The 22,998-nt window shown below is 41.7% G+C and overlaps 1 protein-coding gene and 1 pseudogene across 1 annotated transcript in view; one reads left to right on the forward strand and one right to left on the reverse strand.

The window, feature by feature from the left end:
* The window catches only part of RPH3A (rabphilin 3A), a 407,102-nt gene that overhangs the window by 67,657 nt on the left and 316,447 nt on the right, over positions 1–22,998 (reverse strand). Inside the window, exons 9-12 of the mRNA XM_063964354.1 lie at positions 4,418–4,501; positions 3,983–4,048; positions 1,194–1,424; positions 341–420 (exon numbers count right to left, since the gene is read on the reverse strand). Coding sequence (XP_063820424.1) covers positions 341–420; positions 1,194–1,424; positions 3,983–4,048; positions 4,418–4,501 — 461 coding nt within the window. The remainder of the gene's footprint in view (positions 1–340; positions 421–1,193; positions 1,425–3,982; positions 4,049–4,417; positions 4,502–22,998) is intronic.
* On the forward strand, positions 9,311–9,430 carry LOC134941836 (5S ribosomal RNA; annotated as a pseudogene).

Here is a 22,998-nt window from a genome sequence, read left to right on the forward strand (position 1 = left end):
AGTTGCAGAAAAATGCACCCGATACCATTCGAGATCAAACACCCTTCAAAACGGCAAAAACACGAATATTAGTAAATAAACCCCATGCTGTCTATCATTTCTCAATTGCCTTTTAGACCATGATAGCCAGCAGCTGATTGATTACTTTGGGCAACACCCCAATTCTCTGTTTTAGAAGCTTTAGTAAATGTACCCCTAAAAGTGAGAACTTACAGGAGACGCCATGTAAAGCAACCAACTCATGTACAAATTATATATAGGAAACTGTGCTTTTTGCCACACAATAAAAGTTTTCTAGCAGTAAAGTATCTACAGTAAAAAAAAAATATTGAGTACTTACCTTAGCTTTGATAATGGAGCATTGAAGAGAGTTATTGGCTTGGTCATATAACAGACTGAATTCCAGAGCTCCCAATGTGGCTATATAACAAAAACACAGGTGTCATTTAAAACCACTAACATATAGGAAATATTAAGTAAGAAGAAATTAGCATCATTCTATTACTGTACTGTACATAGAGTACAGTAATTGATATGACGTACACAGAACTTGCATATGTACTATTCTTTTGTTCACAAATAGTACAGGGAACTGTCATGTGTTGCTTTGTGAATGACTGGAAACCAACAATAGAGTTTACTTAGACACAAGGAAATGAGCCAGATTCTTTATGGTCCATTAATAAACAGTTTGTCATCTGCTACAACTGTTCTCCAAAAGAGAAACTATATCAATAAAGCATGCAGCTTAGAAGCTATAGAAAACCATATTCCCTTTACTCTGTTCCTTGTTCTGTAAATGCCAGTGTTTACCATAGTTTTTCCTTCCCTGTTTGTCTTCTCAACAAGAAATGGAAACAGCAGATCATTACTACTGATTGTTCATCCTGCTTGCAAGCAGCAAAAGTGGCAGCTGCACATGATGATGTAAAATCAAGGAAAATAGAAAATATATTTGCATGTATAAACTTCAACGAAGTTGTACAGTAAATTATTTGTATATTGTGGCATGGTATCTATATCGTGGCATGGTATCTATATCGTGGCATGGTATCTATATCGTAGCACGGTATCTAGAATTAACAGAAAAACTGGACAACATACTCTAAGAAATAACGTCATATATCTTCATTGTATCAATGTGAAAACAATGTGCTTTGCACAGAAATCATATATTCTTCCCATGCACTCACTTGATTCATCTGAGTCATAGCTATTGGCTTCCTCCTCTTCATCTTCTTGTGGCTGCGGCTGCCTTGCAGGAGCTGCTGTGACTGTTGAAGGTACAGCAGCCGAGTATGATAATGTTTGGCGAAGAGGTCTGTCCTCCCTAACACCTTGTGCTGTGTATCCAGTGGGTTTTTCTTCCCTAGACACTGTGGCTGTGTAGGGCTGTTCAGCCTGAGAAGCAGAAGTAGGACCACCTATGGAAGAGTTTAGTGCCTTCTAAATCACAAATTGGTAATATCTGAAAAGATTGGAAACTTCAGGGCATTTCCAGTCTTACCTGCATCCCATAAAATGTATTTTAAAAAACACCAAAGCATTTCAAATACATATCTTTATGTTACAATGGACCATTGGCATTTTAAGGATGTTCAGTAATCTACAAGGAAAACACTGTTATGGGCATTACAAATACCTACACTTATTTACAGATGTGTCCACTTATCCTCTAATCGCACCAAATAGCCCTGTTTCATATGCCCTTGACTTAGTGGGTAATTAAAACTGGATCGCTGCAGCGACAGTGATTGCAGTCTGAATATTTTTGTAGAGTGTGCACGCTCAGCGGCCGCACTGCGCGTGCACACCCCGGGCGCCCAGTGAGATGCCATCAGCATCTCTGGGCTGCGATCGCCTCTGCCTGATTGACAGGCAGAGGCGATCGTGGGGTGGGAGGGGGCATGCCAATGGCATTAGAACGCCGTTAATGGGGCACGGTGTGGACAACGGAGGCGTGTCCGGACCGTTGGGGGGGGAGGGGGGGGGAGCCGGGACGGCTGCGTGTAATGTCACAGGATGCGGCAAGAAGTTTCATGCCAGCACGCAGGAGCTGCGCTGGTAGGGAGCTACTCTTCAGGTACAAAAGCATCGCCGCCGTGCAATGCTTTTGTACCTGTGCGGTGGGGCAGAGCCAGACATGCAGGGCAGACTAGCCCTGTATTGGGCATCCCCCCACATGTCTGTGAAAGTGATCGTAGATGTGCTAAATTTAGCACATCTACAATCAACTCTGAATTATCCCCTTAGGGGCCTATTTATCACCATCCGCATCCAGGATGCGAATGACAGGTGATAAAATCGCCCAAACTCGCACTGCGATAATTGATTACATCACAGGGATGTATCAATTATCGCATGTAGGAACAGAGCTTGCGGTCAAGCTCTGTCCCTGCGATGCCTCCTCGCAGCATCATCGGGGTATTTTTCGTAAAAAAACACATGCTCCGACCCCGCCAACATTGCCGCTACTGCCGCCGGGTCGACCCCCCCATTGCGACTACCCCCGTGCGCCACGGACACCCCCCAGCAGAATAATATACTCACCTGTCCAGGGAGCTGGTCCGCGCTGCTTCAGAAGGCTGCCAGGCGCCAGGTCCTTCTCCTGCGCTGTGACCCCTGGTGCTGTAAAGTGCTCTGCCATTTTGCAGCATCACTTTACTGCACCAGGGTCACATTGCAGCATATGGGAGACCCGGCGCCCGACAGCATTCACCGGAGCAGCGAACACCAGCTCCCTGGACAGGTGAGTATGTTTGGGCTTTTCTACTTTTTAAAAAAAAAATTTACACTGTGATCAGCAGGTGTGTCCATCGGACACACATAGTTGATCACTCTGCCGGGTGCCCGCTCAGTTTTCTTTGCCAGGGGCAGAGAAAGCTGGGCAAAAAGGTGCTTATCACAGTGCTGCCCTGTGAACTCGCCAGCCTGAGCTGGTGAGATTATCACAGGGCACACTGCAGTATTTTTTCAACATTTTTTTTTAGTAAATTTGGCCACATCACATTTCCCATTGTAAGTATGGGGAATGCAATGTGGGTTACTAAAAAAAAAGTGAATTAAAGGGTTTGGAGCAGTTTTTCATGAAAACTGCTCCAAATGCCCTTTAATACATTCAGGTGATACTAAAATAATGTGAAAACGGTGTGAAAAGACCCTTTTTCACATTATTTTAGTAAAAAATAATGTTAATAAATAGACCCCTTATTGTCTTAACTGTGCTATGTAACTTTTTCTTTAAATGTGCTAATCTAATCCTAAATACTTAATACACTATTAGCAGTACTCAATCTGGATAAAAAAGCCAAAAGACAGGGGTCCTTTACAAGTGACTTGAGCCGCACATTGTAATGCTTAATCTGCTACTTTATACAAATTTATCTACAACATACAGTAAGATACTAATCCTAAGAACAGTACTTAGGAGCTGAATCAGAGAGATGGACACTGCTCCGTATTTTATGTTCTTGGTCGATGTTTAGTACATGTCGGAGACACAATGTGCATGTTAGCCGCAGCCTGATTGGCTGCCGGCGTTTTGAGGCAGCGAGGGGGAGCATTGCAGAAATTGGGGAGGGGTGTCACTCCCCCTTTTTTGGACTTCCTGAAGCAACATTTTTGCATAAGTACTCCAGCACTGGAATCACTACTAGTGGCGTAGCAACTAAGTTGCACCAGGCATCCTGTGCTATATGGTGCAAACAGGACTGGTGTATTAGGACACATCTGTATAGTACATATTTTATGTTGACTGAAGTTGTTTCCTAAAAACAAATTTCATGATGAACGTTTTATTGTGTGACCCCAAGACATCGAAAAACAACCCCTGATATAAAGACAATGAACATGTATATCATATTTTCAGGAACCCAGTCAATGATTTTTTGAGTTCCTTGTGCTGACTAATGTATAAATAGATCGTCTAGACTCTCTGTACAGTATGTATTCCTGTTGCACGTTATACAGTAGCCATTCATACCGTGGCCTTCTGGAAATCTACTGGCTGGAGCTGGCCTTGGTGCTGATCTTCCACTTGCTGGAGCTGCTGTAGATTTAAAAAAAATTGTGTGTTTATTTCAATTATATCTTCAAAGAATAACAGAAATATAGTGTAAAGGCTCAGCATACAGTGTTTTCCCGGGACCTGTACAAGGATTTCTAACGTGGGAGTGCACAGCCGCTATTAATTCTGTGGTTACTTTATGTTTTATAAATAGTAATTACAACTTTCTTCATTATTTATTGGTATATCTGAATAGTAGTGCCAGCATGGCAAACACACACAGTTTAACACAGATGAATTTCTGATACTTGTTTGATACTAACCCTGTTGACTTACATAAGTATTGACAATACCTAAATTATTACATCAAAATACAGTAATTAGTCTACTCTGCTCTCTACTGTGTGATACCTGGCTGGGCAGACTGTTGGCTGGAGCTTTGGTTTGCAGGAAGGGTAGATCTTGCATTTGGAGCCACATTGGCACGTTTAGCACCTATAAAAGAGATAGAGTTACAAATGATACCTTCAATGGCAGGAAAAACAATTAGCATTTCATATGCTGCACCTCCTTAGTCAATATATTGACTATATATAAGCAAAGGAGTGCTTGTGCATGTAATAATAAACAGACAAAAAACATGTACCATCTACAAGTAATCTAATTAGCAGTCTGGGCTGATTCTTGCTAATGTGGGCCGCCCATAAATGTTACAAGAAGCATCACGATATGTCAGGCTGGGCTGGTCACACCATAGCATGGAAGCCCACATTGCTGGGTCCTCATGTCATAGTGCCAGCCTGTTCAGAACAGGGCTAAGGGCAATGGGCAAGCCACAAAAATCCACACCCATCTAGGGAAACCAGGCCAGGGGAGATGTATTAATCCTTGGACACTGATAAGATGGAGAAGGTGCCAAACGCAATCAATCAGCATCTATCATTTATCTAGCACAGCCTATAAAATGACAGAATCTGACTGGTTGCTTTGTTGCTCTACTTTATTGCTCTTCAAGGCTTGATACATCTCCTCTCCATACTGATAGCACAGGGCCTGAGTATACAAGCACAGCCAGTCCAAGCAGTTTAAGGCTGTCAGGCTTGCCGGGACAGACAGTGCCACATAATACTAACTCAAATAGCAACTACCTAGGTGCAGGGGTGTATCTTCCTATTGGCCATCCTGGGGCGCCGGCCGGGGGGGGGGGGGGCACCGCCTGGCAGTGCCACCCACGCCAGGGGGTAGAATGACATAGTAGTTCACACTGAGTACATCCCTTAGCAGTGCTCATCCATTGCCGGACTCTCAGAAGCGTATCGCACTCTGACACTCCCTGTGACTACAGTCACACTGATGGTGAATATAGCCAAGGAGCGGGGCACTTCCAGGTATGGGGAGGGGCAAGGCACTTCCTCTTCCTCATCCATTCCCCTTCTCATTGGTACCACGTGGTCTGTCACCAAACACCAGCCACTACAATCAGCACCAGTCAGCAGTGCAGCGTGAGCATACCTGTACATTTTCTGTGGTATGGTAGCTGCACTGCATGGTCTATCCTGGCAGTCTGGATTAAAGGTTAACAAAGAGTTCTGTATGGAGAGGTATCTAGACCAGTGACTGCCTGTCCAGCTGTGTTGATACTACAAGTCCCAGCAAACCTTGTCAACTGGATTTGCAAGGACATGTAGTGCCATCACACCTAGAGAGGGTTTTATAACTGTATGTATGTGTGCATATATGCCCTCGGTGTCCCTATCCGCATCCTTCTTGTAATTCCTCCTCAGTGTTCCTGCCCGCACCATCCCTGTAACTGCCCCCTCAGTGACACTGCCCATACACTCCTGTAATTCCCTCTCAGTGTCCCTGACCTCAGCCTATCTGTAACTCTCCGCTCTGTGTCTCTGGGTGGGGGAGGTGGGGGGCGCCAGTTTCTTACTTTGCCTGGGGCGCTCAGACCCCTAGATACACCCCTGCCTAGGTGTGCTGGGATGAGCCCCAGTGCCTACAGAATGGGGTTGGTTTTTCATAGGGATGGAGGACTAATTCTCCTAGGGGTGTCAGTCCCAGACAGGAACTGTGTCATTTTATATCAAGGGAACTCCATGCTGTGTGCTTCACTATCAGCGTGACAGTCTATCATGTTATAATTTGGTTGCAGCTCCTGCATGGGGATCCCACTCTGTTGTATTAGTGGCAAACTGTCGAATAATAATAATAATAATAATAAAATTTTTATTTATATAGCGCTCTTTCTCCAATAGGACTCAAGGCGCTTAACAGATACATAGCATAATATAGTACAGAAAATAATGACGTACAGAAAAGCTTTTCATAAAATACAGAAGCATGTAGATACTAAAGGGACATTATGGAAATGACTGAGTAAACAGGAAAGTCTTGAGTCTACTTTTGAAGGATTCTATAGTTGGAGCCTCTCGCGCTGTGTGGGGAAGTGAGTTACATAGAGTCGGAGCCGCATGATTAAAAGCTCGACCCCCAGATGAATTACAGGAGATTCTAGGTACTGCTAAAAGTCCTTCATCTACAGATCGCAGTAATCAAGTGAGGCAGTATGGGGTCAGAAGCTGCTTCAGGTACCTTGGGCCCTGGTCATGTAATGCTTTGAAACTCAGTAAACCAATCTTGAAGATGATTCACCATCTTACAGGCAGCCAGTGAAGGGAGTAGAGGATGGGTGTTATGTGGCTAGAACAGGGCTGATTGGTTAACAGCCTGGCAGCTGTGTTTTGCACCAGCTGTAAGCGTTGCAATTCATTTGGTAGAGGGTATTACAGTAGTCTAATCGAGATGATACAAATGCATGTATGACTTTTGGTAGATCATCCGAGGGAATTAAGTGCTTGATTCCGGCTATGTTCCTCAGGTGAAAGAATGAGGATTTGATTGTGGCTGATAATCAAGACTAAACAATCACATCTCTAAAAATAATATGATTTCAAATAAACAATATTCCAAAAAATATTTATTTCAATTCTAAAGAGCCAAGAACACTACTGTATGTGAAATTTAGATCTAGGGAGTGTAGAATGCTATACATAAAACAGTAAATCAACTGATAACACTAATCTAATTTTACAGTTCACGAAAACATAAACCCAATATTCAAGGGACAATTACTGATCATGACTTTTCAAACAACGCACAGCTGATCATAAAATGGTTTTCAAGAACTGTTAACATTTTACTCCTTCTACAGGCAGCGTAATTCCTCCAAATGTGCGTGTGTGTATGTACATACAAGTATATATGCATACAAGCCTCAAAACTGCTCCTGTATTTAGTTACACTGATTGCCACCACATCTAGTCTTTTTTTTTTAGATGTGTATGTGTGTGCATGTGTATATGGACTCTTAACATATCAATATATATTCCCATTCACATGCAGGAATTGCTCATGCCAGGGATTTGCAGAGTTTAAAGCAAAATACATACGCTCAACTCCGGATTTTAGCAGGTCATTCACATATCAATAAGGGTCTGAGTTTTCAGCAAAAGTTGGGGGTTTTATGTGGATTGGGTACTGGGTTGATCATGTCTTAACTTCAAGTATGTAAATGTTGGGATTTATGATGATGTGTCACATTAAGAGTAAACCAGAGCTTGGTTCAGAGCTTTGTCAAAATAGACGTTTTTACTTTTAATACAGGATGTAGTTATGTGACACAATAGCGGCACTTACATCCCGCCCCCTCACTATCCCGATGGTCGGCATGCCCAAGAGGGACTATTCCCACTCATGGGTGTCCACTGAGCGTTGCGAGCGCAGCAAGCCCGCAAGGGTCTTCGTTGCACTCGCCCCCCCCCCCCCCCCCCCCCCCCACCGAGCATGTAAATGTCAGGATCCCGCCATCGGTATTGTGACCGTTGGTCTCCTGACCACCGGTCACACATACCCAACCCCAAAAACAATAACTATGGGACTAAGGGGGACATTTATGACAGTGACAGTGATAAGAGCAGAGAACTGAGCCAGTGGAGACATTGCCCCATCAACCAACAGCAGCTCTGTATAATTTTATAGCATTTAGAGAAGAAAGTTTTAATGGGAACCGCACAAGTCCAAGATCGAACGGATATTAACCTCTAAAAAACTGAATTAGTACTGAATTACTTCTGGATATAGCAACCATATGTATGTGGATAGTTTATCCTGATACTTATCAATTGTTGCTTTCAGTGGTGCTCCCTAGAGTCAAAAAATTATCAAGCCGAAAAGATCAAAAAAATAAATATTGGAAAGTAGACTCTTTTGTGGGAGCACTCTAATTCAGAGGATGGAAATGTAACATACATGATACTGATAAGAACTATTTAATAGGTAAGTATTAAAATTTAATTTTTAGGAGTAATTATACTTGAAAAAAATATATGTAGCTTCGCAAAAATATGAAAATAAATTCTCTATAATTAGTGATATCAATATCACAATATGCGAAATGCCGGAGTGATACTGTAGGTATCTGTGATACTTCAATTATAACCTCATTGCATATCATCTCTCGTGTATTATATGACCATCATTTATTCTGCAGATATCCATTTTGGATCATTATTGACGCAGAGAATTAAATCATTGCTCATGGTGCACAATACTGGGATTCATTTATACTTACCAAGACTAATAGAAGTGACCAAATTTGGTAATATTAGGATATTGTGAGGATTTACCATCACCGGATTTGTACCTCAAACTAATTGCTCCGGTCACTGTTCCTATTCTCAATATATGCAATGATCATTTGGTTGGATCTCTGAACAACAGTATAGGCTCAATTCTGACCTGCTGGCAATCACCCTTGTTTAAAGTTCTTGATCTGCACAGGTTCTTCTTCTACATTGTGAGGAGCGGTTAGAGGTTTGAGACATAAGTGCAGTGATATAGCTGTTTTCATAATAGTGCAGAGGGGCCATGCATTTGATATTCCTAACCTCTCTATATACACTATTATCAATTTTCCTGCTAGATTTGTAGATTGTGCAGAGCAACCTTACTTGGCACCTAGATCGATTACAGCTTACTACGGCCGTACAGATGTTCCTAGGCTTGTCAATTCCATTTGTGGGTGCTATGTGATAAAAATGTATTTCCACATAATGGGCCAGTAATATACCTGTGTACTTTTTCTGTGGCTAATGTGTCACACAGTGACCAGTTAAGCGATTATATATAATCTCTTATGTTTTTGGCATTTACGCCTCATATGCCTTTTGAACAATAATGCTGTAGGTATACAGTGGTTATACTATACATATGTGGAGTGACCAAAGAGGCGAGCTTAATAATTGCGGTCATACCTCACTGGAGATGCCCAATCTCTTCTGACCTTGGAAGCTAAGCAGTGAAAGGCCAGGTTAGTAATAGGATGGGAGACCACCTCTGAACACCCTGGTACTGCAATAAATTGGCAGCCTAACATTGTGTCACTCACACTTATACCCCCTGATACTCGGTTTAACATGAGCAATGATTTAATTCTCTGCGTCAATAATGATCCAAAATGGCTATCTGCAGAATAAATGATGGTCATATAATACATGAGAGATGATATGCAATGAGGTTATAATTGAAGTATCACAGATACCTATCACTCCGGCATTTCGCATATCGTGATATTGATATCACTAATTATAGAGAATTTATTTTCAGATTTTCGCGAAGCTACATATATTTTTTTCACGTATAATTACTCCTAAAAATTTAATTTTAATACTTACCTATTACATAATTCTTATCAGTATCATATATGTTACATTTCCATCCTCTGAATTAGAGTGTTCCCACAAAAGAGTCTACTTTCCAATATTTCTTTTTTTGGTCTTTTCGGTTTGATAAATTTATAGCATGCAAATTATAGATGTTACTTCAGTGCTGATTGGTTGCCGTGGGCAACTTCTCCACTGGCTCACTTCTCTGCTCTTATCACTGCTAAGTATATGTCCCCCTAATTCTGATGTGCACGCAGATCTTGTGCGGTTGCAATGTCTCGTGCATTCTGAAATGTGACAACATGCAGATGCCAGTTTATCATTCCCCTTGTGCACTACCATGCAATGGACTTAGAAAGCCCTGCAATGCCTACTTTGCATATCTGAACAATGCTCAAGTACGCTGGTGGATCCCACCATCGACGCACCATCGGTCGCAACATCAATTCCTGGATCAGCCCCTGTCTGGTGCAAAGTATCCCTTGTAACTTTCTTAAGATATGGCCAATGTGGCTGCGATGGTGCGAAAGATGCCCATGACACCTCTTCTTTTTGCAAAGACTTTAGGTCACCTCCCAGTCTCCACCCTGAACCGCCCATGGATCACAGAAGCTATCTCGAGTAATTGCCATGGTGTACACAAATGCTTACTCATTGGTTCACACATGCGCAGTAAGGGTTTCCCAGACTTGCACAAAACATAGGTACTGCATCTGCCTAAGAATCAGGCCCTATGTCTAATTTTCACAATCAGTGAACCTACTTCATACTCAAGACGGGTTGCCTTCACTTTACACAACTCCTATTGGCTGGTGCAAATATCTTCCCCACCACAAATGTCGCCATGAACTTTGTTGGAAGCAAGATTTACCAGGGAAAATCACACTGTATCGCCAAATATTTTTCTCTGCATCTGGGCCTATTATGCTTTGTAAATAACTTCCAGCGTCTTTGCCTGTTTTTGTGTTTTTTTTACATTGTAAGTTGTAGGCTAATAAAAACTGAAAATAAAATCTTAGAGACCTGGAGATGCAGCATGGAATAGATTTTCTTCAAGATAAAAAAACAAATCTTGGAAATAAATTAGAGTCAATGAATTCAGTGTCATTTAAATTAGTAAATGGCGACATATAAATAACAAATATTGTATTTAGCCAAGTCTCGTCCTATTTTAGAAATGTGCACGATAGTGCTACAGGCAAAAGATCATTTTAATATTTGCAACCTGTCAGAAACGATAATCAAACAAAACATTTTTTTTGCAGAAGGCTATGCTGTGAGCTGCAGGCATTTCATTATAGTTGGTCTTCTGTAATCAGAGATTGTATCTCGGTACCCCATTCTCGTTTTATCTCACAACAAACAGTTCATTCAGGCTTATTTACGTAAATTAATTGCATGAGGTACGAAGAGTCATACCATAAGGTGATTTTCACTTCAATATTATTAACATGACAGCTACACATGGAAGATTATTTTACAGCATATTTGTATTAATAACATGCAGTGTTGGACCGGGGCATGAGGGGCCCACTGGGGGAATGCTGTGGTAGGAGCCCATATTTAAGAGTGTGGGCAGTGTCTAGAGTGGGAGTGGCCAGTGGCCACAGTGGTTTGTCCAACCATTAGAGAGTGCATGGGCTTGGCCACTTGATAAATAAATATAGTACATACAGCTAGTGCAAGCATTGTAATGTACTAGGGGGGTCATTCCGAGTTGATCGCTCGCTGCCGAATTCGCAGTGCAGCAATTAAGTAAAAATGCGCATGGGCATGGTACTCAGTGCGCATACGCTAAGTACTTTCACACAAAACTTTGTAGATTTACACAAGCTCGAGCGACGTTTTTTCATCGCTTGAGTGATCGTAGTGTGATTGACAGGAAGTGGGTGTTTCTGGGCGGAAACTGGCCGTTTTCAGGGAGTGTGCTAAAAAACGCAGGCGTGCCTGGAAAAAACGCAGGAGTGGCTGGAGAAAAGGGGGAGTGGCTGGCCGAACGCAGGGCGTGTTTGTGACGTCAAACCGGGAACTAAACGGACTGAAGTGATCGCAGTCTAGGAGTAGGTCTGGAGCTACTCAGGAACTGCAGGAAATTATATAGTAGCAGTTCTGCTAATCTTTCGTTCGCTATTCTGCTAAACTAAGATACACTCCCAGAGGGCGGCGGCCTAGCGTGTGCAATGCTGCTAAAAGCAGCTAGCGAGCGAACAACTCGGAATGACCACCTAGATTAATACCATAGTCCTGTGCAATATAAGGTAACATATGTATAATGTATTATTAAAGTGCACAGTCTGGAACCTGATCCCTAGAGGAGGGTGTGGCCCTCAGGCAGTAGGGCCCACCGGGAGGGTCATCCCTGTACCTGTGTGGGCCCCCTAATTCTGATGATAACATGACTGGCATTTGCAGCAATGAGCTGCTTCTTTGTACAAGCTACAGCAGGCCAAAATGTACCTTTTTATGGATGTAAGAAGTGGGAACTTCCTTGCTGAATGTGGGATAGATACATTCATGTACATAATACTAGCATTTGGTTTTAGTGGGAATATATTTAACTATAATTCATAAAATAAAGACATTAATGAGGCATTTCCTGGTTAGTAAAATCAGGCATATTCCAAGTCTCTACAGGGGGTTCTAATCTTTTTCAGTTCTGCTGTAGTTCTTCAGGATGGTTCACCGGCATGTGTTAAACCTCATAACCCAGGACGCATTTTGATTTGCTTGGGTATCTTTTTCAAAAGGTATGGTAACAGATGTATCCTCTCTTATATCTAGCCTCAATATGCAACGCGACGCCAGATGCCTGGTGCGAGTGATTAGTTTGATATGCGACACTTGTGTATTGTGTGTGACTTAGTATATATACAGAGCACAACAGAACTTGTATTGGAATAAAGCTGCTACTGCTACTTTGTAGCAGTTCTTATACAGATGCAGCGACTGTCACAGATATATAAGTGTCATACAACAAATTAATCAGCACAGTCTCCTTGTGCATCCTAGATACACTGCATTGTGAATAAGATGCATTTCTGTAAAAGAGAAATAAAATAGATGCTTGACTATAGACGAGTCTCACTGGGACTGGCGTGATGAGATGGGCTGTCTGGCATGACTGCAGCAATGATGTGTGAGGACACATCTGTACCACTTCTTGAAAGCATTGTTAGCATATATATGACAGCGCTGAAAGTTATTTATCTGTAATCCTCTACATAATCACAAAGTGCCACCTGCCAAAGTTCATAAGATGCAGTAATCAGGTGTGCTGGGTATTTTTGTTTTATTTTTAATCCCTAAAGTATAATAATAGACAATCAGTTCATAGTTGGTATTATACAACAAAGAGTGCCCTTTTTGGTAAATGGCTTGGTGGTGGTGAGGAGTCCATGCTGTAGAAGAAAAGAAAAAATAGAGAGCGCAAACAGACTTAATTAATGGTTTTTATTATACTGATTTATAGAAACCCATAACCACTGGGTATTGAATCAATAAAATCACAAGTTATATTGCACATGTGTACATACATTAAAATAGATTCAATTTAATAAATGGGATCCTCCAACCTAAAATTCACAAAAAAATGACTGGACACAAAGTTCTCCTTTTGATATGGCAATGAAATGTATCCGATAATATAAATGGTTATAACCGTTTTTTTTCCATTAACTCCGTAATCCACAGAATAGTTCAAATAGCTAGTGCAAAACTTCACTCTTTGATATAAAGTTGCAATTCATTAGAGTGGAAAGTTTTCAGGTCTCTAATAGCAAGTGCACTGCTGTTTTTACGGCTTCCAAGATGTTAATCTAATACTGCAGCGGCTCCGTCACACGCTCTCTACAGATGGCAATGAGAGAGATGTTTGGAGTGGTTACGGCTTACCGCTTCCAGGATGATTCGGACTGGCGGCGCTGGGAGTCTCCTCGCGCTGGCTGGTTACACCGATCACTTGTGGATAGAATGGTTGTTAGCCACGATCCCCGTTTGCAAGGAGGACCACTGCTGGTGGCTCCAAAATTGAAGAGAGTGGTGCAATGCAATGCAGAGCCGTGAATATATGTGTCCGTGGAGAAGGCAGGAGTCCCACAGCCTATACCCTGACACGTTTCTCGACCAAATGCATCGGTCGTTTCTTCAGAGGGGAAAAGAATAGCCATATCCTTCCAGTCTCAGTTCTCATAGAGACCAGAAGCTCATTAGTGCAATCACCTGAGGATCCACCTGTCTCATTTAGAGGTGTGTGTGTGTGTGTGTGTGTGTGTGTGTGTGTGTGTGTGTGTGTGTGTGTGTGTGTGTATAAAACAGAGCATTATTCATTTAAATACAAAATAATACATGCTGATAATCATAACAAAAAAACATTAAGTATACCTGTTTATTATAATAAAACCGAAGAGCATATTTAATAAATAAATAAGTAAATAAATAAATAAATCTCTTGCTAATAAAAATCTATAGATTATTATTATTATTAACCACTGTTTTTTTGTGTTTCTTTGTGTTTTTTGTATTTTATAAATAAATAAATATATACATCTGATTTACTTCATTCTTTATGTATAAACTTATTCTATATAACGTGGAGACAGCAATACACATCTGTGGACATAAGAGATTAAAACAATATATATAGATAAATAAATAAACACGTAAGAACATGAGTGTACAGACAAGAATAACAGTGTCTTAATTTACTCTATAGAATCATTAATATTAATTATATATATATATATATATATATATATATATACATACACACACACACTCCCAATTCACAGTGTTATTGTCACATAAAAACCTTTTTTTTTAAATAACTGAATAAATTCATACAGCAAACCAATAATTACGGCACTATCCATAATACTAGTGCGCAAAATTATACATAAACATGTATAAAAAATATATATATAATGATGTACTGACAAAGGGGAAGGGTAGAGAGCAACAGCTCAAGAAACAAGACTTCGGACAAGAGGAACTAATAAGGTGACTCAAGCTCCTAAAATTTTTACCAAGGTAAACATATATCCATCATATGAACACTCTGTAATCACCATTATTCAAAGGATGATGAATAGATGGATCCACCATGAGCAAAAGAGAGAAATACATATAAACTCATCAGGTCTATAATTGGTGGTAACCAGACCACCTACTGAAACCTCCCCGATATTGTGAGGAAGGAAACAATACGGGTTCTAATCAGTGACAACAGAGCCTCCACTCCTAAACAGAGATCGGGGACACCCAGGGACTCCGAAAGAGGACTCAGCTCTTATCTAATTTGACCAGAAGGGACATATAATGCGTATATATGATCTGTATTAAGCATTAACCGACAGCTAGTGGGTGGGCCAATCCCCCCAAAAAACAGGAAAGAGAGATGTATTTAGACTCATCGAACCTGCAGTTAATGGTGACTAACCCACCCCCCAGACTCCCCCAAAAGTAATATGAGAAAATTGGTACATATAAACATTCTCATCAGTGACAGCCAGATCTGGACCCCCAGGGAACAGGAGTGTCCACTCCTCCGTCACTAAGACGAACTGAGAATCCTTCAGACATCTATCAGATGGCATTGAGCGCCACAGTGTCATTAAGACTGTGTGGGCTCAAGGTATGTAATTGAAATATCCAGAAAGCTTAGCGCACGCAAAGCCTTCTGTATCTATCTCCGCCTGTTTTAGTTGACTGAATGTGTTCTATAGCTCTAACAGTAAGACCACTCAAATTTCCATTTTGACACGTAGAAACATGATTAGATAAACTGTGGGTTTTAAGGTTCTTCTGAATGTTTCTCTTATGTTCCATAAACCTCTCGTGTAGCCCACATTTACATTGAATAACATAAATAACAAAATTGGTCCTACAGTTCATAAAACCTTTTATCTCAAACTCTTCTGATCTACTGAAGGACCTAATGTTTGTACACTTATTTTCAGCAAAAAGGCAAGTCGTACATCTATCCTTTCCACATTTAAAAAAAACATTAGGTTTTGGTGGTAATGTAAACATACTTTCTCCAGCATCTTTTATTTTTCAAGTAAATAAACTGGGGGCTAATTTCTGTTTAAGGGTATTAGCTTTTTTAAAAACAACCAAATTCCTACTAGTTATTGATGTTTCTAGAAGTTTGTCCGATCTTAGAATGGCCGAATTCCTAGTAATTATCCTCTTAATGTCTCTAGCAGCTATATTATATTGGGTCACAAAGGATATTGACTTGTCCTCATTTCTATTATAAGGTTCAGAACCAACCATATTCCTCTCAGGATGAATCAATGAAGTCCTTGATTTCAGTCGGGTTTCTCTAAGAGCTTTGTCTAAAATATGTGCAGGATATCCTTGTCTGATAAATGCAGCATACATTATCTCTGCTTGGTTCCTAAAAATCTATTCTGTGGAACAGTTCCTACGTAACCGCTGAAACTGTTGGTATATCCAATTTCCATGGTTTGTAGTGACTACTTCTGAAGTGTAAATAATTATTACAATCCACATCTTTGATAAATGTGGAATTAATAATCTGCTTGTCCTGAATAGTAACTAATATCAAGGAAATTAATAGACTCTTTACTAGAATTGCTAGTAAATTTAAGGCCTAATGTATTAGATTTAAGAAGGTGAGTAAGATGTGAAACAGGTAAAAATTCCTCATCCCAAACAAAAAATAAGTAATCTATATATCTTCCATAGAGGACCAGGCCCGCACCAAGGTCACCACCCCAAATCTGGTGCTCCTCGAACCAGCCCAGAAAGAGGTTGGCAAAGCTTGGTGCGAACCTGGTCCCCATGGCAGTGCCCTTTACTTGTAAATAAAACTGTGAATCAAAAGAAAAATAATTGTGCTCCAAAATAAATCTAATTGCTGATAAAATAAAAGTGCGAAAAGAAGCATCCACCTCTGTGTCACAATAGATATAGTGATTTATTGCAAGAAGACCTAACTCATGGGCTATATTGGTATAGAGAGACTCAACATCATATGTTAATAATATATATGACTCCCTCCAAACCATGCTATCTAATTTATGTAAAAAGTACATAGTATCCTTGATATATGAAGGAAGAGCCTGAACATATTTTTGTAATTGTGCATCAATAAAGGCGGATAGATTTTATGTCAAAGATCCCACCCCAGAGATTATGGGACGTCCAGGTGGAGAGATCAGAGACTTGTGCACCTTAGGTAGATGGTAGTAAATGGAGATAACCGGATACATGCTGTGGAAGAGACTGCAGGCTTTGAACCGGAACCGGAAGTAAACACACGCACGCGAGAGCAGAGCAGAGGGCACTAGCATATGAGAGGAAGTGTGAGGAGCTGCCGGAGAGGGGGGGCCGGATCGGGGCCAGAAGGATTTGGGTACCGGTGTGAGGGGTAGGGAGCGCCGGTGAGGGGGGTCAGTGCAGAGCTGGTCTGGTGAGGGGGGGGGGGGGGTCACAGCGGTGCCTGAAAGGGGTTGAGAGCAGAGAGCAGCAAGCGCCGGTGAGCGGGGTGATAGCGGAGCGCAGCAAGTGTAACAGCTGCCGCTGCCGCTCTCAGTGTAAGAGGGCCTATAATTTGAGAGTGAGATTAGTGTGTGACTGTGTGACTGAGTGTGGGACTGAGGGGCTGTGATTAGTGTGTGAGTGAGGAGCAGAGATTAGTGTGTGAGTGAGGGGCTGAGATTAGTGTGTGAGTGAGGGGCTGAGATTTGTGTGTGAGTGAGGGGCTGAGTTTTGAGTGTATGTGAGGGGCAGAGAAAGTGGGTGTGTGGGGTGCCTGTTTTGTCTTGTTTTTGTTTCCACCACAACCAGCCTGTGGGGTCAGAACTTACTACTGAGCTGCACAAGGGGACGAGGAAAACTGATGCTGCAGACATCAGAGGACGGAAGGGGACAGAGACTGCTGCCATTTCAGCTGCTGCCACTGAGGAACCGGGGACTACGGCTGCATAAAAGCGTAGGGCCAGGGGCCGCACAAGGATAGATAAGTATAAGACCAACTTAATTATTGTATAAGTGAGTGTTTTTGCCCAGATTGCTTTGCTTCTTCGTTTTGTTTTGAGAGTAACAGGGAGTTAGACCTTACAAACACTATGGGTGGGGCTGTGATTGGGGACCTCACTCGGTGCATGTCGTGCAAGATGTACGCACACCTGAAGCAACCGTCACAGTGTGATTACATCTGCACGAGGTGTGTGCGAACGGCTGCCCTGGAAGCCCAGGTAACTGATCTAGAGCAGACCGTTACGTGACTAAGGGAGATTTACAATCTCGAGCAAGGCTTAGATAGAACGGTGGAGGAGCTGAAAGAGGGGTCACTGGTAGACGAGGATAATCAGGTAGCCAGCTGGGTCACAGTTAGAAGGAAGAAAAAGAGGGGGAGGCTCGACATCTCTGAACTATCAAACCTGAATAAATTTGCACGACTGGACGAGGATTCGGAGGATGATAGTGAGGAAATGACGGTGCCGGAGGAGACTGTTCTCTCCAGCAACCAGAGGAGCGGTCCCTCTGGCGCAGTTGGGATAAAAGATTGTGAGGTACCTAGTTAGATTGTGGTGGTAGGGGATTCCATTATTAGGAGGACAGATAGGGCAATCTGCTACCGGAACCGTGATCGCCATACAGTCTGTTGTCTCCCGGGTGCTTAGGTGTGGCACATCGCGGACGGGGTAGACAGATTGTTGGGAGGGGCCGGGAATGAATCGGCGGTCTTGGTGCACGTCGGCACCAACGACAAAGTTAGTGGAAGGTGGGTTGTCCTTAAGAAAGACTATAGGGACTTAGGCAAGAAACTTAGGGCAAATCTAAGGTAATATTCTCCGAATTATTACCCGTGCCACGCGCTAGCCCAGGGAAACAGAGGGAGATTAGGGAGGTAAATGTGTGGCTTAGGGATTGGTGCAGGAAAGAAGGGTTTGTGTTCCTAGAACACTGGGCGGACTTCTCAGTCAGGCGCCATCTTTTTTGTCGTGATGGATTGCACCTGAATGAGGAGGGGGCAACGGTGTTGGGGGGAAGGATGGTTAGAAGGTTGGAGGAGATTTTAAAATAGGTGCCTGGGGGGAGGGTTTAGCAAGAAATTACGAGTCATGCAGTGAGAATAGCAGGGATGGTGTTAGTGAACGTATTGGGGGAGGAGTAGGGGGTAGGTAAAGAGCAGATGGCAAGGGTATTAACCAGGGTATTAATAAGGGTTTTAGCATAACACTAACTAATGATGATTATGGGTCATCATCGCTGCATAAAGAGAGTGATGTCCCTACCACAAGAGGAAATAATAACATAGTAACAGTATCTGAGGTTGAAAAAAGACAATTTGTCCATCGAGTTCAACCTATTTGTGGTCTCCTGAGCAGGTTTATTTGGTCTAAAGTTTTGACTGATGCTGATGTTAGCCATTGCGTTGTATCCCTCTTTTTGTAGTATCTATAGTGTGTGACTATGCACCATAACCCTGGATATCTTTATCCATTAGGAATTTATCTAACCCATTCTTAAAGGTGTTGACTGAGTCTGCCATTACAACTACCTCAGGCAGGGAATTCCAAACACGTATTGTCCTTATCGTAAAAAAGCCATTGCGCCGTGATGTGCGGAATCTCCTCTCCTCTAACCTAAGCGAGTGTCCCCGAGTCCTCTGTGTTGATCTAACCAAAAATAGGTCCCGCGTCAGCTCTGTGTATTGTCCCCTTATATATTTGTAGATGTTGATAATTGTCCCCTCTCAGTCGTCTCTTTTCCAGTGTAAACATGCCTAGCCTTGCAAGCCTTTCCTCGTATTCCAGCATCTCCATGCCCTTAATTAGTTTGGTCGCCCGCCTCTGAACCTTTTCTAGCTCCAGGATATCCTCTTTGTAGTATGGTGCCCAGAATTGTACACAGTATTCAAGGTGTGGCCTCACTAGTGATTTATATAATGGGAGTATAACACTCTCGTCCCTTGCATCAATTCCCCGTTTTATGCATGCTAATATCTTATTAGCCTTCTTTGCTGCAATCCTACATTGGGTGCTGCTGCATAGTTTGGTATCTATGAGAACACCTAAATCCTTTTCCAGTACAGAATCCCCTAATTTTACCCCATTAAGTATGTAGGTGTTATTTTTGTTCTTGCTACCACAGTGCATTACCTTACACTTGTCTGTATTGAAGCGCATTCTCCATTTGGCTGCCCATGCTTCTAATTTAACTAAGTCATTCTGAAGAGACTCAGCATCCTCCGTATTTATAGCCTTACACAATTTGGTATCATCTGCAAAAATTGACACCATGCTCTCTAGACCTTCTGTTAGGTCGTTAATGAAAATGTTGAACAATAGCGGTCCTAGTACCGAGCCTTGAGGCACACCACTTAGTACTTTAGTCCAATTTGTAAAGGACCCATTAACCACAACGCGCTGCTCCCTATTATCTAACCAATTTTTTTACCCAAGTGCATATTGTGCTCCCTAGCCCTATTTCTTGTAGCTTGTAGATAAGTCACATGTGTGGTACTGTGTCGAAAGCTTTGGCAAAGTCTAAAAAGATTACATCCACCTCCTTACCCTGTTCGAGGTTTGCACTTACTGTTTCGGAAAAGCCAAGTAAGTTGGTTTTACAGGATCCGTCCTTCACAAATCCATGTTGATTCCTTTTAATGACCTTATTGGCTTCAAAGAACTTCTGAATACTATCCCTTATAATACCTTCCAATACTTTCCCCACTATAGATGTAGGACTAGCTGGTCTATAATTAACCGGTTCAGCTTTACTTCCCTTTTTGAATATAGGCACTACTTCCGCTATACGCCAGTCTTTGGGAACCATACCAGAGGGTGGTCTTCTGTATGCCGAATGTTGGGATCCCGGCGCACAGTATACCGGCGCCGGAATCCCGACACCCGGCATACCGACAACTATTCTCCCTCGTGGGGGTCCACGACCCCCCTGGAGGGAGAATAAAATAGTGTGGCACGCATAGCGCGCCACCGTGCCTGCAGCGTGGCGAGCACATTGAGCCCGCAAGGGGCTCCTTTGCGCTTGCCACGCTGTCGGTATGCCGGCGGTCGGGCTCCCGACGCCGGTATGCTGGGCGCCGGGAGCCCGAGCGCCGGCATACCGTACGACACCCATACCAGATATAACTGAATCTTTAAAGATCAAAAATAGCGGTTTTGCAAGTTCAGAGTGAAGCTCCATTAAAACCCTTGGGTGAATTCCATCGGGACCCGGTGATTTATTAATCTTTAAATGTTTTAATCGGTCACAGACTACCTCCTCACTTAAATAAGTACCTATCAGTGGGATATTCTCATTATTGAGACTGTGATTTAGTCCCTGAATTGGGTCCTCTCTTGTAAATACTGTTGAAAAAAAATAATTTAGTGTGTCCGCTATGTCATTATCATTTTTGATTAAGACTCCCAACTTGTCTTTTAAAGGGCCTATATTCTCCTTCTTTAATCTCTTGCTATTGATATATTTAAAAAAAAAACTTTGGGGATTCTCTTTGCTTTCCTTTGCTACTAGTTTTTCAGTTTCAACTTTAGCCGCTCTTATTTCTTTTTTGCATATTTTGTTACAGTCCTTATAGTGCTGAAATGACTCCGCATTCCCGTCAGATTTGTATTTTTTTTAATCTCAACTATATGTACTTATACAATACTTATCTCAATTGTATGTATGTAAATGCTAGAAGCCTTACAGGCAAAAAGGGGAACTAGAAATCCTTTCAGCAAGCAAACAATAGGATATTATAGGCATTACTGAAACTTGGTGGGACGAATCTCACGATTGGACAGTCAATCTGGAGGGTTATATGCTGTTCAGGAGAGACAGACTAAATAAACGAGGGGGAGGGGTATGTCTTTACATAAAGCCGTTTCTAAAACCTGTTATACGGGAAGATATCCAAAAGGGGACTGTAAATACTATTGAGATGTTATGGGTAGAAATTACATGCAGGGGAAAAGGAATAAAGAAGTTATTATCGGGGGTATGCTACAGGCCACCTGGTATTAATTTGTCTGATAAGAAATTGTTACTGAATCAAATTGAAAGAGCAGCAGGAGTAGGAGACATAGTAGTGATGGGAGACTTCAACTATCCTGAGATAAACTGGAATAACAATTCATGTGATACTGCTAGGGGCAATATGTTTTTAAACACGCTAAATGATAACTTCTTAGTTCAATTAGGTACATGGCACTCTTAGACCTGGTATTAACTAACAATGAGGAACTGGTATCAATTATTATAGTAGGGGAGCCCATAAGAAGCAGCGACCACAATATGGTCATATTCAACATTAGTTTTCATAAGCAATACTGGCTCAACTAAAACTCTAAACTTTAGCAAAGCCAACTTTGACAGGATGAGGGAAGCGTTAAGGGACATTGAATGGGAAATTCTGTTTCAGGAAGAAAATACTACAGAGAAATAAAATCACTGCTAGTTAAGAATACTCACAAATTTATTCCCACCAGCAGCAAAAAAGGAATAATAATCCCAAACCAATGTGGTTTAACAAAAATATAAAGGAACTAATGGGCAAAAAAAGACGAGCATTTAAAAAAATTCAAACTGAGGGGGATGTGGAGTCATTTCAGCACTATAAGGATTGTAACAAAATATGCAAAAAAGTAATAGGAGCGGCTAAAGTAGAAACCGAAAAGCTAGTGGCAAAGGAAAGCAAATGAAATCCCACATTTTTTTTAAATACATCAACAGCAAGAGATTAAAGAAGGTGAGTATAGGCCCTTTAAAAGACAAGTTGGGTGTCTTAATCAAAAATGATAATGACATAGCGAACAAACTAAATTTGTTTTTTCAACGGCAAAGATAACGTTCCACCGCTAAATGCTTATTTTAGTGAAGAGGTAGTCTGTGACCGATTAAAAAAATTAAAGATTAATAAATTGCCCGGTCCCGATGGAATTCACCCAAGGGTTCTTATGGAGCTGCATTCTGAACTAGCAAGACCACTATTTTTGATCTTCATGGATTCAGTTAAATCAGGTATGGTTCCCAAGGACTGGCGTATAGCAGAGGTAGTGCCGATATTCAAAAAGGGGAGCAAAGCTGAACCAGATAATTATAGACCAGTTAGTCTTACATCCATAGTGAGGAAAGTATTGAAAGGTATTCTAAGGAATAGTATTCAGAAGTTCCTAGAAGCCAATAAGGTCATTAAAAGGAACCGACATGGATTTGTGAAGGACAGATTATGTCAAACCAACCTACTTGGCTTTTATGAAACAGTAAGTGCAAACCTTGATCAGG

Source organism: Pseudophryne corroboree, chromosome 1 (genome assembly GCF_028390025.1).
Source record: "Pseudophryne corroboree isolate aPseCor3 chromosome 1, aPseCor3.hap2, whole genome shotgun sequence".
NCBI classification, from domain to species: Eukaryota; Metazoa; Chordata; class Amphibia; order Anura; family Myobatrachidae; genus Pseudophryne; species Pseudophryne corroboree.